This window comes from Apis cerana, linkage group LG2, assembly GCF_029169275.1.
Source record: "Apis cerana isolate GH-2021 linkage group LG2, AcerK_1.0, whole genome shotgun sequence".
NCBI classification, from domain to species: domain Eukaryota; kingdom Metazoa; phylum Arthropoda; class Insecta; order Hymenoptera; family Apidae; genus Apis; species Apis cerana.
This window is the reverse complement of record NC_083853.1, coordinates 13,857,817-13,879,479: the sequence shown is the minus strand read 5'-3', so window position 1 is coordinate 13,879,479 and position 21,663 is coordinate 13,857,817. Positions and strand designations below refer to the sequence as shown.

Below are 21,663 nucleotides of genomic sequence, written 5' to 3'. Positions count from 1 at the left end.
GGACTCGAAACTTTCTTACCGACTTAGACCTCGTCGCGGTCTCTGCCGTGACCGTGTGTCAATTCAAGTGAAAGTGTCGCTTTGTGCACACTTTCTGACCCACCACGACTTCTGAACCCGGGATCAAAAGTGGGAAAATTGGCAACAGCCTGATCAACGAACGAAATCGATTCGACACGGTTGAGAAAATATGAGCGGAGTTTTGTCCGAAACGTAAACAAGAAAACAAGGATTACGTATCGCGCGATTAATAAAATGCAAGGTCGTTACCTTGATCAAAACGTTCGAATCATCGTCGTTGCGATGTTCCCCATTTTTCCACGGCCATTTATCAGCTTCGAACAATGAGATATGCTCACACGTGAATTATCGAATTTCTCGTAGTTGCGTTACATACTTGTGTTTTCGAAACACGAACGAAGAGATCTAAAACAAACGCGTGACAGATATAACATTATTGGCATTATTTAATCGTAAGGCGTGTCGATCGATTGGCGTGGTCAGGAAACGATAGCGAGATAGAAAAAGGGGGAAAAAAAAAATAAAGGAACTCGAGTCACGGTGGAATTACGCCATAAATTTCGCCCACCTTGGTCGCCAACGTCAGAGTAGCGGGCGTTTCGTTCGGACAATTTCCCCGTTACGACTTTCCTTCGTGGCGGCCTTCTCCTCGCCTCTATTCCTACATCGAGGCGTCACGTATCGACGTTTCGACGTGTCGACACTGCTGGCCCGCTGTCCTGTCGCCGTCCAAACGTCTCTCCGGCCTATCTCCGCTATCCTTCTACCTATCTGTCTATCTATATATCTAAATTTTCCCCGGAATTAGCGGAAATAACGAACAACGAGGTGGTACAGTGCGCTGCAAGTGAAATTATACAGTGATGGTGATCACGGACAGTGAGCGTTGACGATTGCTGTTTCTGCCAGAAGAAGAAGAGAAGAAGAAGAAGAAGAAGAGACGCACGTGCGCACGTGAGCAGACTCCCGATCCGACTTTCTATTATTTTTCGTCGGAATTTTTCTACTCGAACGTCGAATTCCGTGTCAAATTCGTTCTCGATTCGAGCGATATATTCGCATTTTATTTTTCTCGCGGTGTGTGCAAACTTCGATCCGGTTGAGATCCAGTCGATCCGGATAATCGACTGGTCGATGGATAAATCGTTTAAAAGAATATTTTCGTAATTTCGTATTTCGTTGTGTTATGTGCGTTATTCCAGCCAACTGTTATTGGAACCTGCACTCGGAAGCGGATCGGAAGAGTGGGTGAGTGATCGATCGATGATGAACGACGAAACATGTCGCATTAGAAATCATAAATATTCGATTTGCGAGATTTGTTTGCGATTTTTGTTTCAATAGAAAGTTTGCTCGTTCCCACTTTTCATCCTGAAAATTGTTAGAACACATCTTTCACTTTGAGCATTGTGAATTTAACGTTTCTTTAAAGAAACCTCCATTCCTCGTTCGATGTAACGTATTACGATATATATATATATAATATAGCGAAAGAGAGAGAGAGAGAGAGAGAGAGAGAAACCGGAACATCCGCTTTCTTTTTGAGTCTGGTGAGTATATTGCGTAAGCGTCACCAGATATAGATCTCGTGCCACGCGTTTCATTCGAGTCGAAAAAAAGAAAAAAGTTCTCTCAGCTTTCAAAACCCAAGCAATTTTCTATGAGGATTATCAACCGTCTGGTCAAATGAGCGTACATAAATTATGCGTTGCGTAAGTACGTATGTACCGTACTCTTCCGGTTTCTCCATCTTCTTTTCTCTCTTTTTTCTTATATTTTCTTTTCTTATTAGTACAGTGTATCTTTCCAGTCTTCTTTTCCATTTTCCTATTTTCTCTTATCCGAAAGAAAAGCGAGAAAAACCAAGATTTGAACTTTCTCGTCTCAAAAGAATCGTTATCTTTCCAATTCCTTTATTTGACGCATCGATCCTGATATTCCTGCTTAGAGAAATCATCGTTTCGTATTAATTAACAAAGTTATTTCGTTTCGTTTCGATCTTTTTTCTTTTTTTTTTTTTTTCCGCTTTGTTAAGTTTTAACCGTGGATAACACATCTCGAGCGTTTACGTGCACGAACGCTATGTGGCACCACGCGACAAGAAACGAAGATGACCAACAGCCGTCGGATCATAAAAACGACTCTACTACTTGCTCATTCCATTCCGAGTCATCGTTTCAACGATTACAATTGAAATCGTTTTCCTCATCGTTGAATAGGTGTAAATAATCGATAAAATAATGTACGTAGAATTTTTTAATAATTCATTTTTTTAGTCGATCAAGATCCACCAATTGAAATCTCCGTTTCCTTTCCAATTAAGATTAGCCTTACGTGCGAGCGAAATTTAACGGTTGAAGTTTGGAATAAAGTTACCTCGATAATTTGTTATTCAAAGCGTCGAATAATGATCGTAGAGCGGATCAATTATGCGGTGAATAAAAGTTACGCGAGCATTTTAATAATAAGTTATTTAATTCGAGGTAACTTTATTTTTATTATTTTCTTACGGGTAATGACACAACTCTTGCATAGTGCGGCGATATTAAGATTTATCAGCCTGATAAAATCGCAATTTCATTGCACGGAAGGCGCGCCTTGGAATAGGAATTTCTTCGTACGTGAAAGGATGACCGCCTAAATTATCTTTTTAGAACGCGTGTCTTGCCGCGTTTCAAAATTTTTCGAGAAGAATGACTCGTTCCAAAGAAATTTTCCAACGAAACTAAACGATGCTCGAGCAACTGTAAAAAAATTTAGTGAGAGCACACGAAGGAAACATTCGATGAATTTAAAACGAATTGCTTTGAAGCGGATTTTAATTAACGATTAAATTTGAATTATTATTTAAGAGAGAGAGAGAAAAAGACACGTGATATAACAAAGTTATTTCGATTACCATATCCATAATTCAGAAATCTCGTTTCCCATCTTCTCCATTGCGAAACTTATTTCAATTTGACGTGTACACGTGTAAAACCAAAGCGCCGTTTTTCGACCGTGAAGAGAGAGAGAGAGAGACCGTTCCTCGCAACACGCCGAATCCTCTTACGTGATGAGCATTATTAATAAGGATCAAGAAAAATTTTGTTCGAGACGGCCATCCAAGATCACGGTTACGCAAATTGCTCGACCTATTTTCAATTTGTATAATTCTCTCGCATAATCCTTCTCGGCCACGTCCTTCTCGGCTCGAGGAGGATCACCTTGAATCGCGTTTAATATAGGATTCTCGGTGATGTCATAGTTCACTCCAATTTGTTTCTCGTTTAACAAAGATCGACCTGATCAAAAAATGCAAAGGATTGACCGCTAAAGCAATTACGTCGATAGACGATAAACGTCTCGACGAAATGCATTCCTCGACGCAACGAGGAAACACCGTCCTTGATCCTTTCCGTCTCACCCCATTTCGTGGCCTGCATTTCGAATCGCGCTTTCGAATTTCGCGACAACATCCCGGCTGCAATTCTGATCGATTCTGATTTAGGAACTGTGATGATGAAACAGAACGAGAAAGAGAGAGCTTTTTAGTTTCCTTCCAGCGAGTAAGGCTCTTTTTAATTAAGAATTAACGCGCGAGATCGTTTGACGGAGATAGTTTTCAACGATATCATGGTTGGATATTGAGAGAAAAGGTGAAGAGGCAAGGAGAGCAAAGTCAGTTAAAGTGAGAGCAGGACGATTAATTTCTAACGGAACGGAGTCGACCAAAATGGATCCTCGATCGATGGGATTCTCGATTTATCTTTCTTTATCTTTCTCTACATAAGAGAACGTATATATATTCGATGCGACTCGATGCGTATCGTGGAAAGTTTTACGTCCTCCGATAGGAGATCGGATTTTCTAAAATCGAAAGATCATCTTCATAGGTGTAATAGGTGTAATAACACGGAGAAAGGAGGAATGATCCAATTTGGAGAAACTAGCAGTTTCGTAATGGGCGTTACGACGGTTCGTGACGTCGTGTGAGATAATATGAGCGAGAAAGCGACGTCGAAGCGTGCACCTTCGTGGCCGTATTGAAAAATAAATTGCAATATACATATATATATATATATGCATTCGAACAACTGTCTAACCTTTTCGTTCCACGCAACGAAACCGTCTAATAATACATATTCGAGAATTATTCACTTTTCTAAATAATCAATATCGTGTATTATCGCTTGCGGAAACGGCCAATCCAAAAATTTATCGAGTATTAATCGCCATTCATCCGTGTTCGACGACGCGATTTTATCCTACGCGTCCGCTTCTTACTTTCACACCACCGAATAATATAATAATCCTGACCTTTTCCCACCAACTCTCGGCCAACTCTCGGCCTCCCCTCCCTTCCTTCCACCGCGTTCAACCGCGCCACTGTTATTTTGAAACACGCGCGGACAAATGATTTTCGATGATCGGCAGACGACCCATCTCGAGACACGCGTCGTCCACGACCGATTGCTCAATTAGCGAGTAACACATCCTCGCTTGTCTCGTCGCCTGGCGTATCCCGGTGGCAGGATAGATGGTACGGTTTTCGAGAGCGTACGAGGCTGCGTGGGATTCGCGGAGCAAATGGAAGCCGCCCCACCTGGGAGGCGAGGCCTGCGATTCTCGATTCTCGATTCTCGAAGGGGCACACACATGCTCGCCTTCGTTCCCCTTCGTGCCGCTAAGACATCGGGATCTCCTTCACCGTGGTCCTCAAACGAGCCTCGCTCACCGCCAGGTACACATCTCTCGCAACTCTCGCACTCTCGCCGTAAGTCCGTCATCGCGCACGTCCCCTTTCGCGTATCCTCTTATTTCCCGCGCCACGTGCCCTCTTTCCTTCCAACACTCGCGTTTTTCGTTTCGAGTCGTTTCAACAAGGTGAACCAGTGTTCGTATACTTCCAATGGCGACCGATACTTGCATATACTCGCATTCGATACGTTTTCACCGCGCTTTCGACAACCCCCATAGATAAAAGAAACAACATTTTCACGTGGAAACAAAATATCTTGGAAGAAATGCCGCTCTCCTCTCCCCTTTCCTCTCTCGTCTCCACGGAATCCTATTAGTACTCATTAGCCGCGATTTTCCCCAGGACAAACAAACTCAAGAAGCTGAAAAAGGGAGAGAGAAGGAAGGAAGGAAGGGAGCAAAATGAGGATAACTTGCTTACTCTTTGGCCTCTCGTTGCTGTTGGCTTACGTGCACGCCAATCCTATCGTCAAGAGGGAAACGGAGCCCGTGGAGCTCAACCCATTGAACGAGGTAAGACGAATTCTCGAATTCTCTGTTTCGAAGCCGGAGGAGGGGGAAGGATCGGGTCTAAGATCCCACGAAAAACGCGACGTTCCGAATGACGTTCCGTAATAGGGAAGGAGGGAGGGGGGAGGGTCTATTAAAAATCGTGAAAGTGAAAGCGCCCATTTCGAAGTTTTATTGCCTTAACACCGTGTTAGAAGCTCGATAGTTTTACGTGGAAGATCGTCTAATATCGGGTCTACGATCGCAAGATGCGTCAGGGAAAGAGACACGAATCGAGAAAAAAGAGATAGAGAGATAGAGAGAAGGAAGGAGGCGAAGAAACGAGGAGTGAAAGTGGTTGACTTAACTTCAACGAACGCAGACACGCGAAGCTGGATAAACGCGTAACTGAAATTCTGATCGTGGCACGTGGCCTCGCTCTTTCTCCCTCCTTTCATCCGCTGTTTATCGCGCACAATTCGCGTCGCAGTCACGTTCAGAAATTAGACGAGAGATCCTCCGAGGTTTCGCTTAATCGTTGTTTACGAGGGATTAATTACGAGAGCTCCTCGACAATCGTGATCCTCGTTTTCGCGTAATTGTCGTTTACGATCAATTTAGAGATCGAGAATGAGACAGAGAATGGGATAGAGAATGAAATCTCTTCGTTGATTCGCGATGAAGCGGAGAAAATTACTTCACCAACTAATTTATCATTGAATACTTAAAAGTAGCTTTGTTCGAAATTTTCAAATTTTAATGTCTAGAAATTATCGCTAGAAATGGGGAGAGAAAAAAGATTTCCAGATGTTTAATCTCGGATTCGTTTCGACCAGATATACGTGGTGGAGGCCGAGGATGACCGAGGGGACGAGGAGAGGGCCGACAGGGACAAGAGGAAGATCGCTGTGGCGAAGCTGGGTGTATCCAACGGCATAATCAACTTCGTCTTCAACGTGAGACTCGCGCGATGAGATGTCACGTGAGAATAACTCGAGCTAACGTTTTCGTTTCGTTTGCAGAAGCTGGATTCTTTGATCGACGCCAAGACGAAAGCTCTCACCGACCTGGACGAGACGAACAGAATAAAGAACAAGGCTTACGGAATCGACGTGAACAAGTCGGCAACCAGCAAGTTCATCAGCGAGCTGGTGAACGCGAAAATTCAATCTGCGACAGGAAGTATCGGGCCGGTGGTAAGCACGGCCCAAAACTTCTTCTCGAACACGAAGAGCGGCTTGACGAACGCGTTCGTCTCGAAATTGGCCCCGCTCAGCTCCATCGCCACTGGTTTGAGCTCTCCACCCTCCACTGGTAAGACATCCTCGAAGACGAGGTCGAAATTGCGTTTAAAATTTTTCCACTTTATTTTATCTCGATCGATAATTCGTCAAATTCATTAGGAGACAGCAAGGACAATTTGGATACCAAAACGTCGAACGCGATCAGCTTTCTAGGAAACATTTTGAACGCCCAGCTTGGCGTGTTGTCGAACTCGAAGGGTCTTTCTAGCGATTCACCGTTTTCCGAAGGGGTACGATAATAACAACTCTTTCTCTTCTCCTCCTTCGCGTTTTTTCTTTCTCTTATTTCTATTTCTATTCCGTGATTGTTACGCGATCCGTTCTTTCTTTGAGCATTGTTCGTCGTCGATCGAATTAACCAGAAACCCGCGACGATTCCTCACTTCCAATTGCTTCTTTCTCCAATCTGATTGTCTAAAATTGCTTGCCATGGATGGAATGGAAATTAAGAAAAAAAAAAAAGGAATTAAAAGAATATGGCTTTCGTTAAACGTTTCATTTTTCCCTTTACTCGTCGTAAACTTGCATGCATCGTCACACACATCGTAAGAGGCGGTGAAACTTTGTTCGCTAAACTTGTTTGTTGCTTGAAAACGAAGAATCCTTATAAATCCGATTTGTTTGCATGTGGAGAACTTTCGCCTTATTGCCGAATTAACCCTCTCACGAGAATCGTTTGGGAAAAATCTGTGTAATACTTCAAACGGTATCTATCGTTTTTCGGGTTACCAAGATAAACACGCAAATTAAAATGAAAACATGTTGTGCATGAACAGTACGATTACGGTTCGTCGCAAGGGGAGCCTTATACGGCTTAAAAAGCGGAAGCGGTGCAAACGAGGACGTTGGATTCAACACTTTGGACGCGTCCAAAGGGATGTATCATCAAGCAGCAACGCTTAAGAGGATTGTCGACTAGACGTCTATCTAAAACCAAAAAAAAAAAAAAAAAAGAAAATAAAGAAAGAAAAAGAGAAAAATAGAAACTAACTAACGAAAGAATTCTATCGCGCGCACTTGTAACATTCATTTGTAGATTAGTAGTACTGTATGGATTTTTCTTTTTAGCTCGACCGATAAATTGCCAGGATCTTCTCCTCCCCTTCTGTGACAAACCCACCCACGGTAATCTAACGTTTAGAGAAACACGCAAGAGATATTCTATCTCGCCACTCTTGTTCGTGCTAAAACCAACGAGAAGTCCCCCTCCCAACGAACGAATCATCGTTGTGCGACAGATGTAAATAATAATCAGTTTATTAATAAGAGTAGTCTCTCGCGGGATCTCTAACCACGCAGCCGCCTCGTCGTGTCTCGATAATCATGTGTAAATTCGATGTAAATAGGGTAATATCTTTATTAACCGATATTAAGTATAACAATCAGCAAGGATGGCCATAATTAATAATGGTTTTTACGATTGATATTGATGATGATAATACTGATGTTAAATAAAATCACGATCACGTTCTTTTTTCTTTTTTTTTTTTTATCTACGAGTCGAATATCTGAGTATCTTTTTCCAATCGTACGTCCTGTATCCTTTTTCTTCTCCTCCCCTAGAGATATACAGGATCGATTTTAATTTACATGTGAAATTTCCACGTACGAGTACGTAAGAATACAATCGATTCCTTTTCTTCTTTTTTTTTTCGATATTATTATTTCTTATCTTTATTTCCTTTTATCTCTCTGCGAATTTTTGAATTATCAACCATATGTTAATTGTACAGTGAGAACAATTTTATTACACGTCATGTTACAATTATTGATCTTTCGCACGCACGATTGCGCCAAAGCAGTAATCACGTTCTCCAATAAATATATTATGGAAACAAGTTCTCGATCGAAAAAAACAAACGTATCATTCTCTCTCTCTCTCTCTCTCTCTCTCTCTCTCTCTCTCTCTCTCTCTCTCTCTCTCTCTCTCTCTCTCTCTCTCTCTCTCTCTCTATTCTTGACGTTGGCAACACCGAGCTACACACGAGTGTTGCGAAAGACGAACTGTCATTGGCTATTTTTTTTCTTATCTATGTGTCCAGATCTCGACCACGACGGAGGATATCCCCGAATTCGATAGAACGAAGGTGAACTTGGACATACCCCCAATGGTGTTCGGTAGCGGTTTCACCACTATCACCAATATCAGCAAAATCCTGAGCAACGTGATCACCGTAAGTCCGAGCGAAAATTCGTACAAAATTGAAAGATATCGAGATCGAGATGTTATCGTTACATTGTCCCGCGATCGTGTGTACATGAATATAATTTGAACTCCAATAATTTTTTTCCCCCCCACTTTTATCGCAGATCGATTACGCGGTGAACGTGTCACCCTTCACTTTATTGCAAAATTAAGCCGGCTTTCCACGATATATTTTTTATCTTCGAGCAATCAAAATGATATATCATACGATTAAATCGATCGAATTTTAACGAAGAATGATCTTTCTTCTCTTTCTTTTTCTCACGCGTTTCAGAACTCAGCCCGTCGAACGCAAACGTTGCTCGAGGTGTTCAAACCGTTCTTCCGTGGAGTGTTCGCAATCAAGGGCCTACCTTCGGATAATCCCCATTAGAAGATGCCGCTCATTGGTGCTAGGATCAATTGCCATTTCACGGAGAGGATTTCCACGGAGAATCCCGAGAGTTTCGACTGTGGCGAGAAGGGAGATCCGTGCAAATAGCCTGCGAACGATAGTCTAGATAGAATACGAATTTTAGGACAGAATGCGACGATCGTAATCAGTCGTCGCGTAGTTAAAGGTGATTGCTAGAAAGGGATATTATCTTTTTATAACGCATCCCCTGTGCAAGAACCACGAAATTTTCTCTTCGAGCGTGAAAATATTTATGTTCCGTGAGAGTTAACTTATCAAATTTAATGGAGAAATATGTCAAAAATTTGCATCGTTTATAGAGGAATTATGGAATAATAATCGCGCACATTCGTGGTTCCGGCATCAGCGGCGTGAAATACATATATTTATATGCGGCCTCTGCGCCGTTCATGGGTGATCAAACTTGTTGTTTCCTTTTGTACGTAAATTCGTTGCCATAAATTGCGACACTGTTTGCCAGAACTGTAGCTCGCGTGTCGTAAAATGTACGTACAACGATGTAATATTTTACATCGCGGTTATTTAAGTGTAAAGTTCGCTCGGCGGTGAAAATGTTGTAACGAACATATGCTGCTTGATTTATAAAACTTGTTAATTGCGTCTTCGATGAACGTGTAAAATAAACGTATCGAATCGATTAAATTCTTTCTTACTTCCTACTGTATGTAAAATATGTAAAATACGATGTAAAATAATGACGATGCGATTTCGAATTCTCTTCGATCGGAGAAATCTTTTTTCTTTTTTTTTTTTTTGATAAGATGAAATAAGCCCGTCGTTAAAATTAATCGTCTAATATCGATAAAATGTCCCTTCTGCGCGGATGAAAAGAAACTTTGTCGCGGTATCTTGAATCGAGTTGCGCAATCGTTTACGAATCGAATCGTAATAGTATATTGCCGATTCATTCTGACTGTCATCGAATAATTAACTAATACTATCGACTGGAATGGTTCAAATTTGGAAATCGTACGAGGAATTTATAAATACGTAAATTTATGAATATATGTATTTTATCGTAATTTTAATCGTGATTTTAATCGTGATTTCTAAATGATGATATTTTTGTTTATTATACGGTGACATTTGACATTTCTATGAGTTACTTAATGAATTACTTAATGCATGAATAAATGAAAATGTAATATCCTTTTGCTTAATAGTCTTGAAGTATCGGTCGTAAGTAAAAAATATATCGTTATATCTTCGCAAGTATTTTTGGATATTCGATTTAATTTATTTATATTTTTCTTAAATCGAGTTATATTCTCATTGCAGACATTCAATTACATCTTCACGTCGATTATTGATTTGCACATATTGTAATTGGCTGCAATAATGACGAAAAATTGACGAGGCGATAATTACCATCGATTAATCATTCTTTCAGACTTCCGTATCCGGTGAAAGTATTTATTCCAAGTTATAGAATAACAATTTATCCTATCGAACGAGAAACGAGAGAAAAATTAAATATAAATGCGATTCGATCTGGCTTGCCAAGCGCTTGCCTCCGCGACGGCGCAGCTTCCGGTCTAACCACAATTATGCAACAATGCTTGATGCAAGTATGCAAAATATATTAAATACGCGAGTCTTGTATGTTTGAAAAAAAGAAAATGTCTTTTCTTTAAGATTTATCCGAATCCGCAAAATATGTCTACAAACTCTGAAAGGTATTTGAAAATAAATGAAAAGAGAATGATGGTTGACTACACGATAGCTTTTTCCCCCTATCTTTGGTATAAAAATATTCAGTATTTAAAAGTACTTAAAAGTAAAACGAACTTTTTTTATCGTAAAATGGAGACGCATATTGCGTAATCGTAAATATGGCAATGCGAAAAGATGCACACGACCTAGTTCTAAGTATGCAAAGGTATCAATGAACGATTAATTATCATACATGGCGCGTTCCACTTTCTTAGACGTTATTGGTCACGCTGTTTCTTGCGGATGCAAAAATGATCGGTATTATTCACCGCGTATTTTATGGACGAAGAAAAGAAAATTCAAGAGAAAAAAAAAAGGACGGCCGTCATAATCATAATTTATGGTTGCCTCAATCGGTATCTAAGCAAAAAGAAAAAAAAAAAAAGTCTTGACACAACTACGACACAACTACGATTGGTAAGTTGAACGTTTAAAAACGTTTAATGAACGTATTTTCGATATTGTCGAATGATAAAAACTTGCCATACAAAATCTGTAATAAATCTCTCATCAACCAGTGTCAGCTATTAACTATTATCAATTTCAATTTCGTAGAAACCAATTAAACGAGCACGCGTTTAAAAACGTTTAAAAGTTTCATTTTCAGCTTTCGTAACTATATATGCATACATATATATATATGTCTTTCTCTATTTCGTCGACATTAAAATATGTAAAATCGAGATTATCCAACTCGTCAACGATTAGTGTGATCGTTTCCCAATTTTGTACACGAAAAGTTGAACGGATCGTGACTCACAATGGGAAATTTTTCTCTAAGGAGTAATTCCGATTTCGGTTTCTAGAATTTCATAAATTCTGTAACGACGGCACGAGAGATATTTCGTAAAAAAGAAACGACCTTCGAACGATTCGAAGTATCGAAAGGAGGAGAGACTCATCTCGTTAGTGTCCGCTCTACCGTCCAACAAGATGCATTTGTTCTTAAGCGACGTGTCGTTTCTTCTTTACAACGCCGGGACTGGTCTTCCAGATGTGAAGTTGACAGAAATATTTCTCGCATGAACGAGTTGAGAATTTCAGTGTCGTCTCAGGTAAGAGTACGGCGACTGTTTCTACCATTTTTTTTTTCTTTTTTACTTTTTTATTACTTCTTTTCTTCGGATTTTTCTCAATTTTGTTTTAAACATATATGATATCGTGTAAATGAAATGTATCTATTTATCCATATGTATGTTCGATTTTATAGAGGAAGGCATTAATAATTAATTCTGTTGGATGCAAGAAGATAGTGGTCAGACTTTTTGAGTAAAAATATTCGATTAGATTCTTTTTTGTTTTTTTATTCGTCTTGTAAGTTTTGTATTTTTTCTATCTTCAATATTGACCACGAATGAATTCTTACTTCGCTACGTTTAAAGATATAGAAACTAACGATACGAAAAGACGAGCTCTTCTTTATATTTTTAATTAAAAGTTTTTCTTAAACGTAAATATTTTATTTTTACAATTGACCGGTGCAATTGTACTTGATTCAGTGAAATTTATTCAAGATAATCACTTGTTTCGTATTCCCCTCTTTCCAATCTTTAATTATACAAACTTTTCACCGATATCTTTCAATTCCGTTTACCCTACTTAGCATTCTTTTGTCACTTACAAACAAACAACATTAACCAACATATGCAATGCCGCTATACGAATAAAAAATGACTTTCCAATTTCTCTCTTTCCCTCTCTTTCTCTCTCTTTCTCTCTTCGTTACAGAAGATAGTTACTAAATTTCTAAACTAGTAGGTCAAAGGACCTAACGTCGTTCATTATTTCGTGAACGATTGCGCGAACGTTGCGTAAGAATAAACCACGTTTTATTATACAATGCTATTATCGAAACACGAGAAAGAGAGAGAGAAAGAGAGAAAGAAATTAATTCATCGCCTCGAATTTTACTCCAAGCAAATTACACAAAATTGTTTCGCAACATTTAATATAACGTATGAATCGAGGATCGACTCGATGTTTGCTCGAGATAATTTTACTGAAAAAAAAAAAAAAAAAAAGAAAGAAAAACAAAGAAAAATTGCATATTAACACGTAAACGAAGGAATAATTTACAACACGCTCGTATTTTTTTCTTTACGCGTTACGTGCACGTTTTGGCTGCGAGAAATATTCGGTTCGTGATCGAAAATGCCCGACTCGTTACTTAAACTCAACTTCTTCCAGCAAATTGGAAAATTATATCGGTTGTTTCCTCTACTACAGGTTTCCAGATACCACGCAACGGGGTAACAGGGAATTGCATAAGGGTACGTGGACGAACGCGAGGGATTACGCAATACGTATATTTGTTCGAGGCAAATAGAGGAGTGAGTAGAGGCAATGAAAAAACAAACGATTCGTCGTTTTCGGGGGAGGAGGAGGGGAATGGTTCGTTCACCCGTAATGCGCAGCATGCGAATCGATGAAAGTCACAGATGCACGAGGATTTTGATGACCTCGTTCTCCCGAACAATCCCGATGCACTAGAAAGATGCGAGTTAAAATATGCTAGGTCTTCCAGTTTCTAAAATTCCGAACGAGAAACACGTTTAATTCGATCCGATCCGTTCTGTTTAACAATTTGATCACAATCGAAAAATAAATCGATGATGTTTTCTTTTTTTTTTTTTTTTTCAAAATTTTCTTCCATCTTCGATTTCGAAATTACAAATTGCGATGATAGTGAGAGAAACTACACTGGGAATTCCTTTGTTTCAATACGGTATTTATTACGAGAAAGCATAGAACTATATATACATATATATCTCTCTCTCTCTCGAAATCAATCTTCTCCTAATTCCACAATGAGAATCACTGATCCGCAACAGGTGGATAACCGCGGGTTGCGTAACAAATACACATATAGATACGTATAAGAAAGATTTCAAAGAAAACGGCCGTATATATAAAATTCGGATGAGTCAAATGCGTGTCGTAACGCATTTTACCATTTTGCTTTTCCGATTCTATCGATAACGCTCGATGGACAAAGAGGGAGAAAATTTTGAAAGCTCATTTTGTAATTCTTTATTGTGAAACGAGAAGACAGCGCGACAATTAGACCGCGAATTTATCGTACGGTAACTATAGTTACTCTTATCTCGCCTTCCTCCTTCGTAACGTAGAATCGATTATCGACGCAATAAATTATGTATAACGAAATCCTGTAACGAATACATTGGAGGTGACGTGGATTTGATGAAATTCATTAACCGGATTAATTCGTTAATTTTCACGATCGAGCGAAGAATGAATCGGGCAGAAATAAAATCGAAACGAGCAAGTTTAGAGTTGGAGGAAGCACGTGGCCGTCGCGGCGAGACGGGCGAGCAGTGAAAGTGAAATACGGCTCGAGGTCCACCACGTGGTCCTGACGTTCCACCCACCGTTACGGCTGTACAACTTACAAGTATTAGCTTTGATCCTCGAACAGCACGGTTCTGCTCCAGATTGTCGATCGTTCGTGAAACGAGGCTTCGTGATCCGTCGAAAAACCGAGATTCGACGCTTACGCGAAAAGTCAAAGTGTCTCTCAAGCGTCGTACACTTTTGTTTCGATAGTTTTGCCCCTTCCTCATCCCTGGAAGATACGTACGGAAGAAAGATGGAAGAAAGGAACGTGGAAGAACTTTGCGAGAAATCGACAATCGGGCATCCTCGTCGAGCAAGAATGCAAGAATCGGTTCACCGGTTCTAGTCACATAATCGGCGATAACTCGTGCAACTCTTATAGAAAGTCTCGAACGGTACGGTTACCAGTTCGATCGCGGCAAAAGGAGAAGAAAAAGTTCGTGGAATATTTAGAAATTTCGATCGTTTATATATAAATATATCATTTTCCTGGTGCCATTAAAGTAAAAGTTATTCCGGTGAAATGAAATTATCCGTTTAAAGATCGTTCGCAATTCACCTACGCGATTCAACGACAGAAATGGTATATTCGACGTTTTGCAAGCGAGGTAATTAGGATGTGATGATACACTGATCGCCGATTTCACTTAATTTCACAATTGAGTTTCAAAATTCTCTCTAATCATAATCACGTATTATAAATAGGAACGGGATTATAAATAGAATTTAATAAATAAACGCGCAGACTAGAGTAATTATCAATCATTCGCGGTGAAAAACTAGACCTCGTCCCCCGATCTTCGAAAAATCCGCGCAACGTTCGGATCCGGGCAAGTATCTATCCAGCAACGTCTTCGAAACAGACTGCAAGATAATTGTGACGAACACCAACGGCCATTGCGACAGATCCGAAATTCGGCCGATCGTCCATTTCGAAACCGATGGGACATCGCTGCTAGCCAATTCCCTACACGCACGAGGTCGTAACACGTGAACGTGAAAATGGAGCACGAGGGGAAATATCTAACCACGGATCCGTTCAAAATTTCGAGTGGTCGGTGCACAGTCACGCCCGATCTTTCTCCAAGTTTCCACCTGCTCGACCAGTCTCCATCGATCCGAGTAAAAGAGCCGACTCTTTCCGATCTGATTTATCTATTATCTTATCGCGTCGAGCGTGTTGAAAAGTGAAAGTGCAATCGGCGTTACACGAATTTCCCGCCAATACTCGAGAAAAGCAAAGCTCCTCGGTTGCTGTCACTCGAACAACCGGACAAATGCACGCGTGAGCGGAAAAGGCGCGAGCTTATAAATGCTTCTTGTGACAGGACTTTCCAAGTTTCCTTGGACGTAAGCAGGCTCAAGCGGGTTGGCCAATCGACAGGTACCATTTAAACCGAATCTTTCGATACGATACGAATACGAATCGCCTCGTTAGTCGCATTTTTCTCGCATTTTCCTGGCGAACAATCGCTTACGTGATGGGAATCACGCGGATAAGTTCGAGAGTTTCGCGTGTCGAATAGTCATTTGACGATTTCCTCCGACTGCTTTTCACGAATTCTGTTCGGTGGCTCGCGTCGAACTGCATGTCGAATCTATCCCGAAACTTTACTGGAAAGATTTGCTGCGAACGTTTTGTCTCGAAAGTATGTATTTCTTTCCTTTTTTTGTTTTTTTTTGGGGGGAGGGGGCGTGTTCGCGGATTCTATGATCGATCACTCGTACTTTGATTGCAGATGATGCGGGCATCGTCGATCGAGTTATTGGTCGTCGGCCTGTCGCTACTGCGCTTCGTCGATCCTCTTCACGACAGTAACGTTCAGAGGTCTTATTCGATGAGCTATGACCCGTCTGTTCCTTCTGTACCGCATCCGGATATGCGTAATGTTCGAAAGGTTCGCGATTCCTCGAGCATCGACAAGCATTTGCCACGCGCGAGCGAAGAGAAAGAGAAGCCTGTTGACGGTTTGGATTCGTTGAGTTATCCTGAAAGACTATCGAAAGAAACGATATTTCTGCCAATACCCGCTACACCGATGGAATATCGTAGTTTTCGAAATTATGGATCGAACGATCGTTCGAGAAAGGAAGATGAGATAAATTCCAAAGAGGAAGATGAAGGGAGTAGCTCGCTCGAGGGAGAAATTATAGAAAAAATGAAAATTCTGGATAAATTTTTATCCGAAGATTCGAATGCAAAGGATCTTGATATAAATGGAATCAAGGATAATATTATCCCTGAAGAGTCGAAGAGAGTCGTCAGAGAGGTGAAGAAGCAAAAGCCAGGATTCTTTTGGACTCTGGCAAAACTCACGTTTGAGGTAAAGTTTAAATTGTGATTCATCTTTCGTTCGGAATTGGTGTGAAATAAATTCCATTCCTTTTCAGATGATCAACGACACGAAATCAGCGATCAAGCAGATCAGTGACATTATCAACAACAGTATAGCGCCAGATTCGGCCACTCAGAGTACGATGACGAAGGCGTCTTTGATGGCTCCACAATCGACGAACAATGAAACGAACGCGACCAATTTGAATGCAACAGAAACGACGACAGAGGCCTCTACGACCACCACGCAATCTACCTTGACCAGAGAGGGCTTGCAGAAATTAATCAGGCGAAATGTGCTGGGCCTCGTTAGACTTTTCAACATTGAGTGGAATGACGCTCTGAACGTAAGACAATGTTTAATTTATTCCTTACTTACTTTCTTGAAAATTTCCATCCGATGACATCGTTCGCTTCCTTTTTTGAAATTTATTAGTTCGTTTGGCTTCTCGTGTTCGATAGATGAGTGCTCAATCGAGGGAATAGGATTAAATTGCTATCCAAATTGTTAAAAATTAATTGAATATTTTGTAGAACCGCTTCTTTAACGTATTAGATTGTGCTACATGAAGTGGTCGATTTTAGAAAATTACAATCAATTGCGACTTGTAAGCTTAACCTATATTTTGATGTTAACCTTTTATATTCCTTTTGTGTGATAAGTTCTTTTTTGTATCAGTTTAACTGTTTTTTGCGAGCGAATTTAAAATATTATTCCTATAATGAGTTTAAACTGGGTCACAATGCAACCGAAGCATACCGAAATATTAGGTTAACTTTCGAAAAAGATTCTATCGACGAAAGAATCGTTCAGTGATAATTTCAAAAATTTAAATTTCATAACAAATGAGAATCTTGAAAATGAATCTCAAGATAGATTCTTATGAAACAAAGATAAATTGAAAGCCAAAATGGAAACAGAGTTAAACGTATCTCCAATGACAGTTTTCAGATTTGAATGCAATGAGTAAAAGTGTGCTTATCGCATAAAGCTCGAAACGATAGAAGTTCATTTTTGAATAGAATTATAATCTGTGACAAGAAATGGATATGGTAATCGTATACGATCTGGATAATGGTTAGATGGTAATGAAAATTCTAAACAAAAAACATTATTACGGTATAAAAGTTATAATGACTGTATAGTGGTCTATAAAGACAATAATTCATTATTTCTTTCTGATAAAAGAAGATACAATAGCATCTTACTATTAAAAAATTGTGCATAACACGTTCGACCGCATACATTATAAACTACTCTATAAAAATTAGCTAAATTGAAATATAAAATCTTAATCCACTCACCAGATATTTCACCAACTTGTTTCCTCACTTACACTTGTTTTTAAAAAATGTTTTGATTGAACAAAAATTATAGTTTCGAAAATATATTATTTTTCTTTCGACCAACAAAAATGAGAATGTAGTACAATCTAATATTATTTTTTCCATTTAGAGAAGAACAATTTTTCTCATTTAAATCTTATTCTTTGACCCATTTCTATCGTAAATTAATTAACATTTGTATATTCTCTCTTTCCAGCAATCAGAAACGAACGTGAAAGAGTTCCAGAAGAATCTAGGAAACCAAGTAGGCCTTTACCTTCGTGATAATCCAGAGGCGTACAAGGACTTTTAGAGAACTCTTCTTTTTTCACAACGATTCTTAGCATTCATTCTCGTAGCACGTAGTTAGCAAAGACTGAAACGTATTATTTTAAAAAAATTATTATTATTTATAAAATTACGGTCCTCCAGTCCATAAAAACGTGTAATTATTTTTTTTACCATTCAAATTAGATCAGAGTTGAAAGTGAATTTCAAATTGTCATGTAAAAATGACTCCAGAAAAGTTTACCAACAAGTTATGTCATAGTAAAAGAGGCGAAGACGGTCGAGAAACGTTTCAAAAATGCTCGCAAAAGATCTTACGTCAGCTAAAGATCATCGTCCGATATTTATGTAACGCAGACCCCACGCACTCGGATAATCAGTGAAAGAGGAAGAGCTCTTAGGAATAAGGCGCGAATTCGAGAAAAGGATTGCGGCGAATAGAAAGCACGATTGGCGGGTTTCGATTGGTCGATACGAAGCGTGGGATCACTCGATTCGCTCTTATATGTGGATCACGGAGACGAGTCAGCAACTGTGTGCGATCAGTGCTCTTCTGTGCGAATCGCGAAAATCGGATTTCTACACTTCCAAACGAGGGTTGTAGATATATATATATATATATCTACAATATAGTATATCTACGATATAATAGATATAAATCATAGTGAGTACGTTAATTTTTGCATACTCGATAAGTTGTTACGAGTAATTTATAGTTTCGGTTGTCAAAATTTATTCATTGTAAAATATGAAAAGAAAATAAGTTAAATCAAACGAATATCGTAAATTAACATTGTCGTGTATAATTGTATAAATTTTACAAATGTAAATTTTTTTTGAAAAGAGAGAAAGATCGTTTCAAAATATAATTCTCGCTATTCGAGCCTACTGAATGTAGGCTTTTTGAATATTATTAATATCTTATCGAAACTAGATTTCTAAAGATCATATTAATTATACGATGACCCAATAATAATTCTGTTTACGATATCGCGTATGCAAAAAATAACACGATCTCTGGAAAGAGAGAAAAGGCGGGGCTGAAAATCAAGATTACGTGGAATAGAAAGGATCAATGGTCAATATGTACTGGATCTTAAGAACATCGTGATTGGTCGATCCGCACTTGAGGGATCCTGAAATCATCCTTATAGACCAGAGGATCGTCGACACGTCTTGTAGTTTGTGGATCAAGAAGCTCGGTGGACAATCAAAATTTACAATGTTTGCAATCGTTTTCCTTGTTCTTAACGCGATCCTTTACGCGATTGCCTCGGAAGCGGTAAGTTATTTTTGGGGATTCGAAAAATTCAAAATTTGAATTCGGAAAGTCGACATTGATATTTCGAAAACAAAAAAAGGAAAAGAAAAGAAAAACGTTAATGTGACGTATTTTTAATTTTTTTAACGTGATAGAACTTTTCTTCAAGTGATAGAAACGCAAATAGAACAAAAAGCAATAAACGTTTGTTTAAAACAACGCACGCTGACATTTCGATTATCGGTTGTCAAGCGGAATATCACTCGACGTTCTTTATATGTAGAAAAGAGAAAGCTGTCGAGAAAATTATTCTCTCCCCGTATTTACAACTTCGCAATGATATTTTGCTAATGTAAAATAATTTTATATTCTAATAATTTTGGTACTTGTCCACCTACGTGTATACTTATTTTGAATTTATTATTTCAGCCGATCCTCCATCGAATAAGGCGACAAGATTTTTCAAACGAAAATGGTCAAGTGATAGACAAGATTTTTAACGTGAGTTATAAAAATATTCAATCTCTCTCCTCGCCTTCTCGTTTTCAACAAAATTTAATTATCCCAGATACCAATTACCGCGATCAAGCAAACTGCAACCGTGGCACAATCGTTCAATCAGGAAAATTCTCAGACGATCGACAACGTGTTCAAGGTATCGTATCGTATCTTACAATCCATCCCATGGATTCTTATATTAATCTCGTATAAATATTATCGTAGATTCCTATTTCGACTTTGGAAGCTGTTGGAAGCCTCGTGAAGGCGACATCCGAGCAAAGACGACGGAATGCCGACGATGCGCAACGAATGCGACAGGAAAGAAGAGACAGAATATCGGCCCTAAGGGAACGGCAGAGATTTCAAAGAGAGCAATTGCAACAGCAACGCGTGAAACAGCAACTCGTGAAAAAGACCATCAAAAATAATAACAAAGATCCTTTCGATTTGAACACGTTGTCTCTATTGTTTAGCAATCATGGTGTTCTAGGAAGTGTTCAAGGGACGTTTGGCGGTCATGGTGATCAAGGTATACACGTATCTAATTCGAAATTAAATATTCAACGTTAAACAAAATGTAGATCTTCCACATAAGATATTTTGTAGAAATTCATGGAGGTGAAGGGAATGCAGGGGGTTATCAAGTTCACGAAGACATAGAAGAAGATACGAACTATTCCTGGCACGGAATCACGGCTGGAATCGGTACGTTTTCCGGTTCTCGACCAACCAGCACACGCGTCACCATACAAAATAAGATCGCAGTTAAGGACGAAATACCGAGCGATCATTCTTATACGGAACAAATACAGAACAAGATCGCTCCAAAGACCAAAGGGGACAAATTGAAACACGAAGAAGAGCCTCCACTGCAGAACAAAATTGCACCCAAGACGAATAGGATATCGTTCAGATCGTAAAAATAATTTTAAACGTTTGAAATAATTAGAATTTATTTTTCACAACAATTCGTATGTGACGAATTCCACTTCCATTTGTGGAGTGGAGCAACGTATCCAATCGTTTCTATTGGCTAATTTTCGCTCTAATCGGCAGCCGATAAGTACGTGAGTCACGTCGCGTCGTTTATGCAAATAACGAAATGATAGAACGATGATGATGCTCGGAGAAAGTAAGTTGCAACAGAAATTAATAATATATATATATATATATATCCATTTTTCGTTCCATGAAATTGCGAATTAACGAAGTGATTTTCGACGAATTTTCTCGACGGTCTTCTTCGAGCCACGAATCTCAGAGTCACGTTTATACCGGCGAAAAATTGCGCCTGTTCGAACGTTAAAATGCGCGCCGAGTCGTTGCCGCGATACGGAAAACATTTTGAATGTAGCATCACTCAACTTGAATAACGAGAAGCGAGCAACTTATATATTATGCATTGGATATTCGAATAAAATTCTTCTTCTTCTTCTTCTTTTTCTTTTTTTTTTCTCTGCACAATTGATATTCCATTGAACCCCTGACAGAGGAAGATAGGCGCATATTAAACGAGCGGAAAATAATTTTAAAGAATGGGATCCGTGGTGCGTTTCTATGAACAATTATGTTTTCCTTTTTTTTATTCGATAAATAAAAACATGGATATAAATCTGTGACAAATGATAATTAATCCGTGAGAGAATATTAAGTTATTCCGCGATTTATTTGCACCTATTTTAAATTTATCGTGTTCACAAGGTTAAATGA

At 39.2% G+C, this 21,663-nt stretch overlaps 3 protein-coding genes across 10 annotated transcripts; all 3 read left to right on the top strand.

The window, feature by feature from the left end:
- Positions 1-590: 590 nt before the first annotated feature.
- On the top strand, positions 591-10,890 carry LOC108002752 (uncharacterized). Of its 3 annotated transcripts, none has more exons than XM_017064589.3 (7): positions 591-1,269; positions 5,105-5,274; positions 6,087-6,206; positions 6,273-6,564; positions 6,654-6,784; positions 8,597-8,728; positions 9,035-10,890. In XM_017064589.3, exons 2-7 carry the CDS (start codon positions 5,164-5,166, stop codon positions 9,131-9,133), a joined length of 885 nt encoding a protein of 294 aa, XP_016920078.2. In that variant the 5' UTR covers positions 591-1,269; positions 5,105-5,163; the 3' UTR covers positions 9,134-10,890. The 3 variants fall into 3 exon arrangements, with proteins under 3 accessions (XP_016920078.2, XP_016920076.2, XP_016920077.2); XM_017064587.3 differs by lacking the exon at positions 591-1,269 and adding an exon at positions 4,494-4,744; XM_017064588.3 differs by lacking the exon at positions 591-1,269 and adding an exon at positions 4,495-4,777.
- An 879-nt stretch (positions 10,891-11,769) lies between these two features.
- On the top strand, positions 11,770-19,209 carry LOC108002913 (uncharacterized). 6 transcript variants are annotated; one of them, XM_028669221.2, is made up of 5 exons: positions 11,777-11,943; positions 13,115-13,158; positions 15,982-16,566; positions 16,634-16,924; positions 18,121-18,345. In XM_028669221.2, exons 3-5 carry the CDS (start codon positions 15,982-15,984, stop codon positions 18,214-18,216), a joined length of 972 nt encoding a protein of 323 aa, XP_028525022.1. In that variant the 5' UTR covers positions 11,777-11,943; positions 13,115-13,158; the 3' UTR covers positions 18,217-18,345. The 6 variants fall into 6 exon arrangements, 5 of the variants coding, with proteins under 5 accessions (XP_016920391.1, XP_028525022.1, XP_016920392.1 ...); XM_017064903.3 differs by having other exon boundaries at positions 13,115-13,218; XR_009828864.1 differs by lacking the exons at positions 11,777-11,943; positions 13,115-13,158 and adding exons at positions 15,571-15,891; positions 18,378-19,209 and having other exon boundaries at positions 18,121-18,286.
- LOC108002914 (uncharacterized) lies at positions 18,716-21,388 on the top strand. The gene is made up of 6 exons (XM_062071534.1): positions 18,716-18,855; positions 19,217-19,473; positions 19,882-19,953; positions 20,021-20,107; positions 20,176-20,482; positions 20,560-21,388. The coding sequence occupies exons 2-6, from the start codon at positions 19,414-19,416 to the stop codon at positions 20,871-20,873; spliced, it is 840 nt and encodes a 279-aa protein (XP_061927518.1). The 5' UTR covers positions 18,716-18,855; positions 19,217-19,413; the 3' UTR covers positions 20,874-21,388.
- The last annotated feature ends 275 nt before the right edge of the window (positions 21,389-21,663 follow it).

Coding starts and splice junctions, on each gene's coding strand:
- LOC108002752 (XM_017064589.3), top strand. CDS start 5,164: ATGAGGATAACTTGCTTACTCTTTGGCCTCTCGTTGCTGTTGGCTTAC. Junction 6,207..6,272: donor TAATCAACTTCGTCTTCAAC/GTGAGACTCGCG, acceptor TTTCGTTTGCAG/AAGCTGGATTCTTTGATCGA. Junction 6,785..8,596: donor ATTCACCGTTTTCCGAAGGG/GTACGATAATAA, acceptor CTATGTGTCCAG/ATCTCGACCACGACGGAGGA.
- LOC108002913 (XM_017064901.3), top strand. CDS start 15,832: ATGTCGAATCTATCCCGAAACTTTACTGGAAAGATTTGCTGCGAACGT. Junction 15,892..15,981: donor GCGAACGTTTTGTCTCGAAA/GTATGTATTTCT, acceptor CTTTGATTGCAG/ATGATGCGGGCATCGTCGAT. Junction 16,567..16,633: donor TGGCAAAACTCACGTTTGAG/GTAAAGTTTAAA, acceptor ATTCCTTTTCAG/ATGATCAACGACACGAAATC.
- LOC108002914 (XM_062071534.1), top strand. CDS start 19,414: ATGTTTGCAATCGTTTTCCTTGTTCTTAACGCGATCCTTTACGCGATT. Junction 19,954..20,020: donor TGATAGACAAGATTTTTAAC/GTGAGTTATAAA, acceptor TAATTATCCCAG/ATACCAATTACCGCGATCAA. Junction 20,483..20,559: donor TGGCGGTCATGGTGATCAAG/GTATACACGTAT, acceptor GATATTTTGTAG/AAATTCATGGAGGTGAAGGG.